The following is a 15,783-nucleotide window of genomic DNA, read 5'->3' on the forward strand; positions in this document are numbered from 1 at the left end:
ATTTAACCATCAAACTTTTAGTGAGTGTTATGTGGTTGTAGCCTTAGGAACCCTGTATCACTGTAATAAACTGTAGACATATGGAAGTTATATTGAAGTCACAGGAGCATCATGGGGGGGGAGTTAGTTGGGAACCTTTTATTATTTTTTAACAGCTGCACACTTCTAACCCAGTATAGATACTGAATCTGTTAAGTTGCATACAGGTGTATGGGACGCTGCTGGGAAATAACAGGGTCTACAGATGTATTTTAAACAGAAGGAGGAGGAGAAAACCCCAAATAGTTAAATAATCAGAATCAAGCATGAGGCGGGCTGTGACCAGTCTTGTGAGTCCAGACAGTGAGGCTCTTTTAGTGTTTAGGCAGACTTGCTTACCCATGAGTGGTAGCTTAACCTGTCTAATTTTCTATTCAGCACAGTTAAAGTGGACTGCGCATGTGGTGATGTAATCTGCGTCCACGACAGGTTACAAAGTGCCATCGATTGGCAGCCGATCCATCCAGTTAAAATGTTTCTGCAGGAATCCAGTGAAGACACACTGAGGTTAAAGTCCCTCAGCTTATCCTTAGGTGTGGCTAAGCTCAGTCTCCTTCAGTATTATTACCACCAAACCCAACATGTCGTAATAGATCCTGGATGAGTTGGGAGTGGTCACAGGGGCCTTGATTCGTTCAGTAACAGTGTAATCTGTCCAGTCAGCTCGTGTGGGTTTGCAGCTTAAGTCGGTCAGCGTTTGTTCTGCTGGGCTGGTAATTTCCCGTCAAACCTCGCTTCCTACCCCCTAACAGTAAGTGCATCTCATCGTGAAGCGGCCTGTTTGTGCTACAGTGACCTCACAGCCCCCGAGCTACACACACACACACACACACACACACACACACACACACACACACACACACACACACACCTCAGTCTTTATTCAAACAATGATCTAGCTTCCTCCTGCACATGCTCACTCAGTCTCATGACAGGGTATGACTATGGCTGACTGGATGTATGACTAGATTTGTGTGTGTGTGTGTGTGTGTGTGTGTGTGTGTGTGTGTGTGTGTGTGTGTGTGTGTGTGTGTGTGTGTGTGTGTGTGTGTGTGTGTGTGTGTGTGAGAGAGAGAGAAAGAGGGCAGTAGCTATATCTCATGAGGCTGTGTCGTTTTTCTGTGTAGTTGTTATGTCTCTGGCAAATTGCTGTGGCAATAAACAGCTCAGCCTGCTCCCTTCGGCCAACAGGGTGCACACACACACACACACACACACACACACGCAAACACACAACCTACACACATGACATGCTTGTACATACACTTGGTACAAGTAGTTTTTTATTACAGATCACAGTGTCACTGTACCTTTAAATGTATCTTCCTCACAACACATATCTTTAAAATGTTTCTCCAGATACTTGAGGACAAAAGTTTTCTCACGTGTTGATTTTTCACAATCACAAGAAAACACGCACCCTCACATGGGCAGCATTGATTTGGCAACATATAATGGAGGTATGTAAGTAAGGTTTTCGTTATGTAATGCTTTCTAGAAGCAGAGGTAAGAAGGGGGACATTTGAAATATTATTTCAATCAAAGACGAGCAAAAATAGTTAAAGAATAACAACACATTGAGACAAGAAGCATCACTAAAATGTGTTATAGTTATCTTTATAACACCTTTAGTGCAAATATAGGCTGTCTCACACACAGTGAAGTGGGTTTCATGAATTGCAGCTGTGTTGTGTTATCAGTGTACACTGCCTCTCCCTGCCGTTTGCAGTTTTATTGAACTCTTTATCTAATCAGCCGTCTGGACCTTGAAACTAAAACCCGGCTCTGCTCGGCTCTGCCCAGCATTCCTCTGAAACAGTAAGGAGAGAGAAGGGAGGGGTGGGATGAAGGAGAAAGGGGGGAGGAAATGGATGAGGACGAGGGGAGGGAGGGAGAGAGTAAAGGCGGGAGAAGGGGTTGGGCAGAATTCTGAAGAAGTTGGCAGTCGGGGTGATATAACAAGGATAATGAGGGCAGAGAGAGGAGAGAAGGAGGAGGTTAAATTTAGAGAAGAGGAAGAGAAAGAATAGGAGTTTTTAAAGGGGGGAGGAGAAATAAAATAGGAATGGTTGGTGGAGGACGCTTGTGGAGAAGAGGAGAGAGGATGGGGGAGGTGAGAGGAAAGAGAGCATGAGGGTGAATGGGAGGAGAAATTAGTGGATATAGAAAATTAAATGGGAGACAGAAGGAGAGATGGTTAGGGAGGAGGAAATGAGGGCCTGATTAGGAGCTGCTGTCCAAACAGCAGAGGAGCAGAACAAGGCTTAGCTGTATCTGATACAATTTAAGGTAATTTAAAACAGTGGAGGGAGGTGTACTTTCACAGATCTCCCAACTGCCTGTTTATATGCTGAGAACAAATCAAGCTCACCTTGTTTTGTTTTATTTTTCCCCTGAAAACTCAGGTCTGTTTTGTGCATTATAAATAGACTAGAGTTATTCAGTTTATGTCTGGAGATGAGGACAGGAGGGGAAAAAGAAGAGGAGGAGGAGTAAATGGAGGAAAGTTGCAGTCACTTCCCTAACTCGTATTGTGGGTGTAATTTATTTTCCAAAAAAAGAGACAAAACTAGGTGATACCGGTTCCGATACAGGTACCTGGAATTTGGTACTGTCACCCAACAGTACCTTTTTTTCAGTACTTTACTCTCTGTAATAACAAAAACGTAATTTCAGTTCTAACCGTGGGAACCACGGGAAAAAATTAAATCATACACTTCTGGAGACAATATTTCCAATAAGAATGTGCATCAAATGTCAGTCAGTCTTTGACTCTTATTTATTACAGTAGCATCATTGCTATACTGCATATAAAAGTGGTAAATAAAATAGTTTTTGAAGAAAACTGCAACATTTAGCTGTTCCTGCTGCCTTACTCTTACTGCCAGGGACTGTTGAATAGATGCTTTTCAAGTTTGGTGGTCCTTTTGTGGTCTTACAGCTTCACGTTTGTGTAAAACGAGGTTCATAAACATTCCTAATACACTTAATAAACTATGATGTTTCATAATTTAGGTGAGAAAAAAAGACACCTGCTGAGTCTTGACTTGTATTTGACCTGAAACACTTAGTGTGGTTTGCGTTCTGTGAGTAAGGTGCGCTGTGCTGCTCAGACTCATTTACACAAAGCTGAGGTCAAGGCTGCTCTATGCAAATGCAGACCAGTGACTGCAACAAGCTGCACGCCAGTGGCTTATACTGCCTAAACCTCACAGGACGACAGTTTGGAAGAAAAATGGATATGAAAACGGGAAGAAGGAGAGAGGACAGAGAACAAAGATGGTGGTGGAAGAGGAGGAGAGGACAGTGGAAGTGTTTTAGCTGCAGCACTGCATGAGGAGACAGTGCAGAGGCTGCAGACACACATAGGAGAAGATGCAGTAATTATTGACACACACACACACACATACAGTGGTGATGCAGCAATAATTACTGATGCTATCAGCAGTCTCTATTTCACCACCAGTCTTACAGACACTACTATAGGGGTGGAACAGCAGATATGACCTGTGTGTGCAGGCATATTTAACGTCATAGGTGGCCATTTTGATCTTTAATTCATTTATGTATTATCCATTATGTATTGCATGTTTATATAATGAGCTTTTAACAGAATATACTCGGGACAAACAGCTTTGTAGAGCCCCTGCTGCTCCTTCTGGGATCCAAACAGTTGAGTCCAACAGCAGTGAGTCAGGCAGCTCCAGGTGGCACCGTTTACACACCTCCAGTCAACTGTGACCAATGAGAGCCGGATGTTACACACATAAATACATGCACACACACAAACACACACACAATATCAATAGTTCAGTGACCTGTAGTGGAAACTACTTTTAAAATACTCTTTTTTTCCATTTTACAGTTGACGGGAAGCAAGTTTTTTTTCGTCCTTCACACATTCACAGGAAGCTGCTCGATACAAACACACAGTCCGGGGCTGTTGGCTTAAAAGCAGCTGCAGCCACCTTGTTGGAGGGCATGTAACCTCAGTGTGCTTAATGCAGTATTTGAGAAATCCTTTCCCAGATCTGGGTTTCATGCAGTGTTTTATGATGAATGTGCCCCACCTTACCTGAAATGAAGAGTGTGTCTGCGGAGGCAGGATGTAAACAAAGGCAGTTATCTGCAGGTGGTAACCACTGTCAACATTGTAACTAGAGTCCGACCGATACGTAGTTTTTGGGGTTGATACCGATATCAGGGAGTCAAAATTCAGATAGCGATATATTGGCCGATATACTCAGGACATAATATGTTGTGAAATTAGAATAAGTATTGATATATCCTTCTGTTTTCAGTCCTTCAAAGATCATTGTAAGTGCTAATGATAATAAAAAATGTCATATCCTTTACCTTCATACAGTTAAACTGTGATTATTAAGGTGATCACTTGCTTTATCATTATCACGAGAATAATATCACACTCGATATTAATTTGATGCAAATTTCTGCCTTTACTTAAAGCTTAAATGTCACACTGTGTGTATTCCAAAAAGCTACGGGATCTTGTTCATTTCCCTCGCAGGGCTCCAAAAACAACAGCCAATTAAGTTGAGTCCAGTCTGCCTTTTTAAAATCCATAATTGGTCCACTTAATGATTAAAACCTACAGGGTCTGAGCTGCGGGCCAAGTCAAAATTTGGTCAGCACACCACAGGGTGCCACGATGAGAAAACAAGTATCAGATGCTTCCTATGCTTCCACTTTGTTTAGAATCCAAGACCTAATGGTACAAAAAAGGAAAAAACAACGTGGACAGAAAAGGAGAGAACAGAGCTAGAGGTTTCTGCTGCCTAGTCATGCTGTCACATGACAACAAAAGACTCCAAGATGCCCTTGAGAAAGGCACTTAGGTTTTCCAGTGTAGTTTCTCTAAAGCTGCACAGGGTTATTGACCTTGAACAAAACAGTTCAGGGAAGTATAATGTTTCTCTGTCATTGCTTTGGTGAAATAAAGAGGTGAACAAGTTCAACTAAACTGAAAATTTTAATTTTGATGTTTTGTATTCATAATTTAGTTGGGTTTGTGCAGAGTGAAGGACAACCGCAGGATTTTGTTGCATGATCCCACAGTGTTGATGGCAATTAAGTGGTTTAGTAAAGGCTCTTAAATTGACATGGGCAATGATGCTACAGCTCATTACAGTAGTAGAGGAGCGTGTTAGCATGTGTGTGTGTGTTAATAGCGACACACTTGCTCTCTATTGATTTACTTATTTCTAGAGGTTTCACATCACATTTTCCCTCTCTCCTTCTCCCTTTTCTGCCTCTCTGTCTCTTGTTTTTCTCCCTCTCCTCAGGCTTTCAGGAATGCATTGAATGTCCTTATCTTTGCCCATGCAAACACAAGGGTGAGCCAGCAGCAGAGGTTGAATTCCTCTGCAGATCCCAGGCAGACAGACCGCACCACACACTGGCATCTAGACAGCCTACAGCCAAAAGGGCTCTTTACGCTTACTGTAAAATCTCCCCGAAAAGAAACTGAACCAAACTGTAGACTGGTCAGTTTAAGAGTCAATGACCCGTATTTGCCACAACTGGTCAAAATCTGGCTTGTAGTAGTTTCCTATTTGCATGACATGATATCCAACAACCTGTTCGGGTGTAATGTGATGCAAACTACACAACATGCACGTATCACATCCAAGTTGTATTGTTTAGTTTATCAATCATGGAACACGAGATAAGTGGGGTTTGACATGTCAAACAAATCACTGCATGAAGGTTCAACAGCAGAACAGGTCTTGACTTTTGCTGCAAGGTGACATCACGAGGACAAGGTGTGAGCACCGTACTTCTGCTGTTTATCCTGCGAACATCATGATTAAAGATAAAATAGAAGTCGCTTGGGTAACTTTCTAGTCTTGTAGACTTGAAGTGTTTTTGGTCTGATAAGCCTCAGTATACATTCATCTGTTACTCTAACTGGACTTCCTGGATTGTATTTCCTGATTCTCGCCCTCACCCACTCTCCAACACATACTTTTCATTATCCATTTGGGGTTGTTGGCAGTTGTTTCGATAAAACGTTTAAAGGTTAATATGATGAAAATTAGTGGATGAGTTGGTTTCCAAAAAAGCAGTAACCTTGGCAGTGTAGAAATAAGTTTGATAACACTAACCTGAAGAGAGAGAGAGAGCACAGAAGCTACAGTATATCATACAACAAAGCCATGTTTCCAAGCGACAGTACATCCGCCTCGTCTTACAAAACGGCTCTTTGCGTAGCCGAGCTTAGTCGCACCAAACCAGTTGATGGAAAATTGGAATTGCTTTTTTCCCCCCTGTTTTTATGGCATTTCAAAAGTTAACATTTTTTAACCTCAGGCCCTGACAAACCTGTGGCTGTAATCAGTGCAGTGTGTCCCACACTATTGGCACTGGACGGCCATTGCAGGTGGCTTTTTGGCTGATTGAGCATGAAGAATTGGCGGCTCATCGGTGAGAGAAATCACTCTGATTGGCTGTATAGGTAAGCAGGTCAGTTCATGAAAAGAAAAGCAGAAAAAAGAAAAGGAAAGCCGTTGAGCCCGTCACTGTAGTATCCATGATTTCACCCTTTTATTGCGTTTTCTCCTCATTTTTCCACCAGTGCCATTTGCAACTTTTAGCAGACATGTTATTGATTTATAAATGGCTATAATAGCAAGAGTGTCAAAAATGCTGCTCGGTGGCCGTCAGCTGTCGTCTTTGTGGTGTGTTCAAGTGCAGCTTTTTGGCGGAGAGACAGGAGACGTGAGGCAATGCAACAGTCAGCCATCGTCACAGCTTTGATGTCAATTTGCTGTGTAGGGGCCTTTAGATGGACCACGAGATGATAAGTGTCAGCGTCTGTCTGATTCATCTCAGGTAAATATGATTTATCGGTACATCGTATGTTTGCTTTGTGGAAATTAATCAGAGCAGCACGATGCAAAATTGGAAAACAAATAAAGAGTTAGAGCTCCATCAGTCATGATCAGGTCGGGGAGGGGAGGAGGAAAACACCAGGCAGAAGTTTGTTTTATATTCTTTGGCTGGACAAGTTATCATTATATTAAGGTCATGTTTCCCCGAATTATCAGTTCTACTCTTTGATTAATTGATTAATGATTTAGTGTTAAATTCATAGGTGATGTCTTACAATCTTCCCCTTGTCAGACAGAAATCTTCCTCCACCTAGCTCACTCTCTATTCCTTCAAATCGCACACACACATCCAGACGCAGTATTGTGTGTATGTGCATTACTTCCCCAGACGTCCTGCTTCTAGACGCACACAGTAGCCATTGATACCTCCACACAATACACCCTCACAAGAAAACACATGGGGATCACAATGCTGTGGCTGCCATACACGCTGCTTCACGTATGCCCGTGCATAAAATTACAATGACAAGGAGCAGACAAAAGACAGTGCTGTTGTGCATAAGGATCCATGCAGGCCATAATGCATGCACAGACACACACACACAAACACACTGTTCACCCCTCACATGTCTAAATGGATTCCCTTCACCACAGAGTACAGGGCTGTTGTAAGGAGGCCTAGCTGAGCTGCTGGGCTAACACACGACACTCATTCACACACACACACACAAACACACTGATTGCTCAGGTTAGTGTGAGAGACGGCCTTCTATTATTTAACAGAGCAGATGACTTTCAGAGTGTGACCCCAGGTTTTTCCTGCACTGCCACACATCACCGTCTCACTCTCACTGTCTGGCTTTTGGGTCGGGTGTTAATTTACCACAGCAGGTTGGCACAGGCTCTGACTAATAATTAACCTCAGCATTTCCTCTGTGGCCTCAGGTAGCGGTGGCTTAAAAGAGGAAAATCACCATGAAAGTCTCTGACAGATAGCTTTTTTTGTTGCAATGTGAATATTTTTCCTTCAATTTTTAAAATGTTCTTTAATTTGGTTTAATGTGGCTTTGTTATACGACCATTAAATTGTATTTTCATTGTCATGGCAATGTGAACATGGGCGATGAACACATCATAAAAGAAATGCGATGAATACGACTTTCTAATTGGTGTCAATTTGCTGACGACTGCGAGGTTAGCTAGCAAGATGACCGAGGAAGGAGAGAAGAGCTAATATGTGCGCTTCAATATTTGTTATTGTAGTCATGTAATCGTTGCAATGTTGAACAATGTTGTCCCATGGCACAGATTTTCCTCATATCATGCAGAACATTTAGTTTGGATGCTTCAACAAACTGAATCTGTTAGTTCAATAAAATTGAATTTATTATTGATTTGAATTACATTATACTGAGGATCACTGCCTTTAATCCCATTAGTTTTATGTCAAAGTTTGAGTGACACTAACTGATACAAATTGTTTTTCTCCTCGATTTCAGAGGAAACATTCACTATCTGGAGTCTCTCTCCATCTGTGTATGAACACACAATGATTCATTCCAGGATTGTATTGTCACATCCGATTTCCTCCACCACATCTGCTGTGAGCCATCAGCCACAACAATGGTTATACAGGATGCCGTAGCCTCTATACCGTGTCAGAGCCACGACAACAACCTCCCAGGTGGAAGATCCTCATTACATCAGCTTCCCGTGCATCCATGATGCAGCACACATGGCCCCCGGCTGCTGGAAATCCTTTTTAGTGTCTTCAACATAACGCTTTCCTGAAAGCGCAACCTGCTGTGGAATTAAAGTTTTAAGTTAAAGTGGTGTACAGTAGCTGCAGCAGACTGCAGTAATCCCTCATCTACATTCATAAAACAGCAGATTTTACAGGATTTCAGGGTTTTGGACACTTGTCTTCCAGTTTTTCTGATGGTGGATTTCTTATTCCACTCACGAAAGCCCAAAATGAAAGTATTACAGTCATTTAAACAGCCACACATACGTTTGAAGCCATAGAATTTGTTCAGCTTGTCTATTTCTGGTTCAGCTTGCTGTGTCATTATATTAATGTAATCACGATCACATATTACAACACAACCGTCTACATTTTTTAAAGCTGTTGTGTTATGTAACATTCAATCTATGTTTCTGAGCTTCCAGCTGAGAGAAAACCCAGAACATTTTTTAAGATGTTGACGCTTTGCACCACAACTTAGACGATAATAATTGAGCCTCGACGCAGACTTTGAAACGGCCCGCCTGCTGGTTTTGTGAATTTGAACGAGAAGGTGTTGACAGATATGAAAAGAAAAATAAATTGGCTTTTAGAGGATAACAGCTGCAAGCACACCCACAGTAAACAGGATACACATGGGTGAAAGCTGTTTTCACGCAGCAGCGAGAGGCTTAACCTTTTTCTGTAGAGGTATGATTAATGACCGTGAACATGCTGGCGTGTTTATACAACAATTTAAACGCATTCAACACGCGCACACGCACACGCACACACACACACACACACACACACACACAAACACACACACTAGTCGCATAAGTGACATTGCCTCGTTTAACACTCAACGAAACCCGTAACTGAAACCTTGTAGGGCCTGTCTATATAAACTTGCCTACACAACAGACTAACTCCTCTTTCACATGACTACAGTTGTCTTTATGGCCAGACTTGTTGTGAATTTCCCCTTTTTTCATACTTTTTCTGTTTTCTGTGTCTGGCCATGTTGGTGTTGATTGAGACGATAGAGTTTACTGACAGCTAATTTTTTAATTTAAATTTATTAGAGACTAGTGACAGCAGCTTCCTGACTTGTTTTTATTGGAAATATTGGTTGTGACAGTTGCATTTGGATTCACATGCTTCGTTCTAGGACGAGGTCAAAATGTGAGGTGTTTTTTTAATTGGGTAAAACCAGTGTGCAGCTCGATCACCTTAGATGAGCAGTCAGTGTTTGTGATGGAGAAGCGAGCTGTCAGGGCGTTAAATGCAAACATCTTGTCTCTTATAAACACTTCCTGGGAAACGGGCTGTAAACACGTTGCTGAATGCTCCTGTGAAGCCACAGTGTTCCTTTATCTGCTGTCTCCTCACACTGCTGTTGTTAATAAGATGCCGACAGACTGAAAACTGCAGGATTTATTGTCCTGTTAGGATTCAGTTTGCAAGGCCTGATCATAAATTAGTTCATATCAGCAGTCGAGAGCATCTTTAAAGTGGAAGTGGTACATTTGTAAGGCTAATGTTGGTGAATAGATGTACATTGAGAATGTTTTGGCTCAGTGAGCAGAATCAGAGAGAGCTCTCCCTCCGAACCACAACTGGTTTTTATTTCTGCATTATGCTTCATGTGGTTTGATGCCGCTGTGTTGCAGAGAGGAAATCTGATTTGGTCAAATTATCTGACACAAACCCCTGTTATCACACACACGCCACCTTCATGTTGGGTTGTTTTTAGACCTGCAGCAGCTGATGTTAGCCAGTTTTATAATCACCAGGTGTTTGCATTGATTCATGTAATAATCTGGGCTGTAAATGTTTTGTCTCCTCGCAGGTCCTCAATGCCCAGAAAGCTGGGTACAAGGCAGCCATTGTTCACAATGTGGACTCTGATGACTTAATCAGCATGGGATCCAATGATTGTAAGTAGCCACCTCCTCATTACACACCCACACATTAGCATTTAGCATCTTACAGCTGCTTGGTTATGTGTCTCTGTTGACAGATGATGTTTTTCTTTTAATCCCTCAGCCTGAGGAGAAGATGGCCAGTTTTATAGTCAGACATCCATTTCAAGTCTCTCAATATACTCTAGGAAGGATGTGATGCCCTCCAGCATCGTGGCACTCCCTTACTATGAATCCACATTGTCCCTACTCTAACCCACTTTTCTGATATGATAGTGTCTGGGTTCCCCTTCCAGTAAAGTCTCACCTCCTCTCACTTGAAGGGGTGCAGCACAGTCATAAAGTATTCAGAAGGCTTCTTGACCTGGTTTGTGTTTTGAAGAGGAGAGTCGACCTCACGAGTTGATGTTTTACAGACTCGGTAAAGCAAATTCAGGTCACTGAAAGTGTCAGTAAGCTTCAACTCAAACAGCACCGCACACTTTTTCAGAGCCGGAATTAAAGGTGCTGCATTCACAAATGTATGAAACAGACAATCTGACATGAACGGCCACTTCAATCAGTGATTGGTCGATCTCTGTCAAGCTCCTGGTTTTAAATCTTTACACAACTACTCAACTTCTAACTAACAAACAATGGTAACATAATATGTGCCTTCAAAGAGAGACTGACTGAATTTGATCAGTGTGGTCAACACATACAAACTGAGGGTGACCCCGCCTTAACAGGTTAAATCTGTTAATACTTCCAGAAAGTTGGACATGAGGTGCATCTTTAGTTAATTTGGAGGAAAACTAACAGATTTGAGACTTTAAAGACAGACACTTTGAAAATAGTAGTGTGACAAAAAATCTCATCTCAAAGTCCAGTTACAAACTTTCTTGACCTTTCAACTCAGAGGCACTGCAGCTACTAATTATTTTAATATAAATTAATTTGTTGATTCAATTTTTGATCACATCCGATTTGACATTTTTAAATTGCTTCTTTTGACTTACCACTTACCGTCTAAAACGAGGCAAGTGTTGCACTGGGTCAGGAATAAAATAAAATGAATGAATGAATGAAAAACAGTTGCTGATTGATTTTCTGTCAATCAACTAATAGATTAATCGACTGATCTTTCACTAGTTGAACAACTTTTGTTTGTTTTTTAAGTTGGGGGGGGGGGAAACAGGTTCAACTGAGCATGAATGGGACAAAATGTGATGTTATCGCTATTGCAATAAAAAAAAAAACACTTAAGTTGATCATGGTGAATTTACATGATTGGAATTATCGTAAATCAGAATGAATGTTTTCACATCAGTGACTAGAAAAGCTGTTCAATAACACAGTCCTATATTAACTGCTTGATTTATTTTGAATAGGATGTTTGCTAGAAAAGAAAATGTTAAATCTGTGATGTAATAAAACGTTTTGTTTCTTAACAAATGTACGGTTAAGTGATTCCAGTATGTCTTAATGTCATTTTAAGAATATTTTGATGATTATCGGGATAATATCGTGAAGCAAACTATCAGTTGCTGAAAACCATTTGATTTTAGGTGAAGTCTGATTTTAGGTCTTCTCTGAAAACATGACGTCGTGTTTCAAGGTCGTTCAATAGAGTCAAGCATTGATTCGCAGTCACATGACATATTAATACTGTAGTGTTTTTTTTTTCTTCTATTTTTAGTGGATGTTATGAAGCAGATAGATATTCCCTCTGTGTTCGTGAGTGAGGAGACGGCCAACTCTCTGAAGGAAGACTACACGTATGACAAGGGGTAAGTCTAAACCCACATCTCATTTTTCTGCTCATCAATATAAACACTGAGCAGGTTTTTACTTCTCACACTGAGCGTTTCACAGCTCTCTCAGTGTAACGTTGTGAAGAGATGCTGGCTGCTTTTTTTCACTCAAATCTGTCTGCCCATTTTTTTCAGTTTAATCTAATATCGTTGTAGAATAATAATGCATGCAGCACTCACTGTAATATATCGAGGCAGAGGATTTTTCTTGTGATGTGTTGTCACTGCTGCTGAGGTGGTAATGAAATGTCTCAGCCTGTCAGAGGAGCCCAGACAGCCTTAAAGTACCATTTCATTTGTGTCTGTGTGTGTGTGTGGGTGAGTGCATTGCTTGTCAGATACCATCCAAATACATGAGGGTTACTCCCGAGTCTTTTGCAGAGGAATGAACACCAAACATGGTTATTGGCAGAGTTTTGTCAGTGTGGACCAAAGAGGTTGTTACAGATTTGATTTTGACTGATGTTGAGGGAGTTCTGTTAAAAAAGGCAGAGCCCTTTACACCATATTAATTAACTGTGTTTTTTTTTTGTTTTTTTATTACACAAAATTAATCTTATAAATATTGTAGCCAAATTGAAGAGCCACACTGAAACGCTGCCATGATACGACCACTGTTCGGTTTGTTTGTTATTACCTGCCGACTCATAATGACTGTGCCTGTTTTTTAGGGGACATGTGGTCCTCATGCCAGACTTCAGCCTGCCGCTGGAGTACTACCTGATCCCCTTCCTCATCATCGTGGGAATCTGCCTCATCCTCATTGTTGTTTTCATGGTAGGTTCTGTTTAAGACATCTTCATTTTTTAATCACAGTAAACAGGTGTATGACATCCCTATGAGCCACATGGTACTTTATCTTTGTAGGTTTAACTTCACTGAAGAGAACATATGAATAAGTGATAGGTATTTGGTCAACATACTGTTAATAGCTAATAAGAAAGCAATCAACAGGAAATTGGGTAAAATGGACCCCGATGTAGATTGTTGAGGAAATCTACATGATGGAAAAAAATCCCAACAACATCTGAGATTACAAGAAATACAGCTAGAAGAAAAGTGGGAGAAATGAGCATTATTTAGAATCCAAAACAGCGACAAAGACAAAGGACTAACTGATTTAGTTGATTGGATGGCTCTCTGTCAGGTACCAGACTTCAGCCTGCCACTGTAACACTACTTCCGTTAAGTCTGGCATCCAATTTAGGCTCAAAACTGAATGTAACAGTGTTGCTTGAGTGACAGAAATCACAGTTACGCTTTTTTGGACTCAACACCCAAACAAGAAGGATGTGTATGTGTGTTTTGTGTACTTTTTCACTTTTTTTTCTTTTTGCTGCTGTCCCTAGATCACCAAGTTTGTCCAAGATCGACACCGTGCTCGGAGGAGCCGCCTGCGCAAAGATCAGCTAAAGAAACTTCCCATCCACAAGTATAAGAAAGGTATGGAGGCAATCAAACGTCTTTAATATCTTGACTGTAAGTGTACACTGCTTATTGAAAAAAAAAAAAGGAAATGTTCGCCTCATTTTTGTGCTGGACATAGATTGTTGAGCCTCCCTGAAACAACAGATTGAACATCATCTCTGTCCGCTTTATCCTGACTCTAATCTTTGACCTCAGAGTGTGTGTAGAGATGCTGTTTACTCCTCTCCACTCCAAGGCTGCTCTTTCCTCACATGATTTGGCCCCAGAACAGAGATGTCATCAATGCATTACAACACATCATTCCTCCCTGGAGCTGTGCACCTTGGAGCTAATCGGATTAATATGGACTTGATTTTTCCACAAAACCCTCCGCGGCAGATTAGAGCTCCTCTCTGTTGAGACTGGACACATGACTGATGGTTTGGAATGTGGTCTCAGTCATGCTAGAGGCCTGATGGGGGTTGAAAGTTAAGTGTATTTTGGTTTTTCTATCTCAGACTTGCTGAGCAGATGTACAGTATGTGCTGCTTGTTTGTAAGCACACAGCTTCCCCCCCCTCTGTCTAGTTACAAGGGTCCGACAGGCTGTAGCATTGTTTTGAGATGCAAATCCTCTTTGTGCTACGGTCAAATAAGTTTTGTCTGTGTATTTAGAGGTTTTTGTGCCGGCTGTGTTTCCTCTGGCAGCTGGAAAGCCCCTGACTACCATCAGCTGTGCAGGGGAACACCGGGCAGCTTTGTAGACTGCCGGCGGTGCATTATAAGTAGCCCCCTTGCAAAGCTGCTAATTGAGGGGGTTATGAGTCACGCTGCTCCTCCCCGCCTGGCAGTAACAGATGCAAGTGCAACACACCAGCTAGAAGCAGCTTGTGTTGCTCAGATAGCTGGTTTTGTCACGTCAGGCTCTGGTTGCTGCGTCTGCATGCAGCGCCCACTCTGACTCAGGGTTTCCACCAGGCACTGCTGCAGTCGACCTTGGCCGCTGCAGGGAGTTCAGATATCCAGGAAACGGCCTCCCCGGGCGGCGTCTGCGCTCCTGTCAGCTGAGTCAGAGTGTTTGGCGACACAGGAAGGGGACACCAAATCTCCACCTAATCACCTTTTAAGCCCTGCGCTCTGGAGCAATGCTAGCTTGGCATGGACCCGAGTGCCCTGGTTTGAGCACTGGAGGGCTTTAACAGCAGCGGGACAGTGCTGCTGTTGTCTAGTGGGGTTTATTGTTAGTCGGTGTTCACATCAGGTGAAAATAAGACCTCTAAAAACAGGAGCCGCTTCTCTGAACATTTGTTGTGTCATTGAAATGAGAGCGGCAACTGGAAATTGGGTTAACCAATAAAGTTTTTACAAAACAACAATGGAACAATCAAATGCTAGGAGGTATCAGCAATGCACTAAAGAATTTTGTTTTAATTATTTTTGTGTTTATAACAGAAGATAAGTGCTTTGATTTTACACATCAAAGTCTCTTCAAATGGTCTTGAGGAGTAGCAGTGTGTATGTGAAAAGAGTTTTAAAAAACCTCACAGGGAAGCTGCACAAAGTCTGACAAATTAATCGGGTCTGAAGACGACTTCAAGTTTGAAAATGAAAATAATCAGGGCATGTGGAGTGAGCTCTGAAGCCCGCTCTTCATCTCTGCATGAGGCTAGCAGCTCGAGGCTTTGCTACTAGCATAACACAACCCAACTGCTGGTGGTACAGTTGTACTGCCGGTCATGTAGGTGCCAGCTTTTGACAAGGAGAATGCATGGAGTAAGTTCTCCCTGTTTGATAGTGTTCTAGTAGTGAGAATGTGTAATCATGTTATGAAACATGAACTTTGTGGCCTTGCGGGAACAAAAAAATACCAGAAGCTCACTGTGCATCTCTAACACAGAAACAATGACGAGCCAGAATCACAAAGCTTCTGTTACAGTAGCTCATCAGACCTCCGGCGGTCATTGTTTACATCATGCTGATTGTGTTTTTTTGCGTTGTGACACACGAGGAATTTTCAGCTCTAGATTTTCGTTGGAACGGCTCAGT

General features: G+C 41.9%; 1 protein-coding gene across 1 annotated transcript in view; it reads left to right on the forward strand.

Annotated features, from left to right (window-relative positions):
* Nucleotides 1–15,783, forward strand: part of rnf13 (ring finger protein 13) — a 46,982-nt gene that overhangs the window by 22,546 nt on the left and 8,653 nt on the right. Inside the window, exons 5-8 of the mRNA XM_073476549.1 lie at nucleotides 10,466–10,553; nucleotides 12,217–12,307; nucleotides 13,003–13,108; nucleotides 13,681–13,774. Coding sequence (XP_073332650.1) covers nucleotides 10,466–10,553; nucleotides 12,217–12,307; nucleotides 13,003–13,108; nucleotides 13,681–13,774 — 379 coding nt within the window. The remainder of the gene's footprint in view (nucleotides 1–10,465; nucleotides 10,554–12,216; nucleotides 12,308–13,002; nucleotides 13,109–13,680; nucleotides 13,775–15,783) is intronic.

Source organism: Pagrus major, chromosome 11, assembly GCF_040436345.1.
Source record: "Pagrus major chromosome 11, Pma_NU_1.0".
NCBI lineage: Eukaryota > Metazoa > Chordata > Actinopteri > Spariformes > Sparidae > Pagrus > Pagrus major.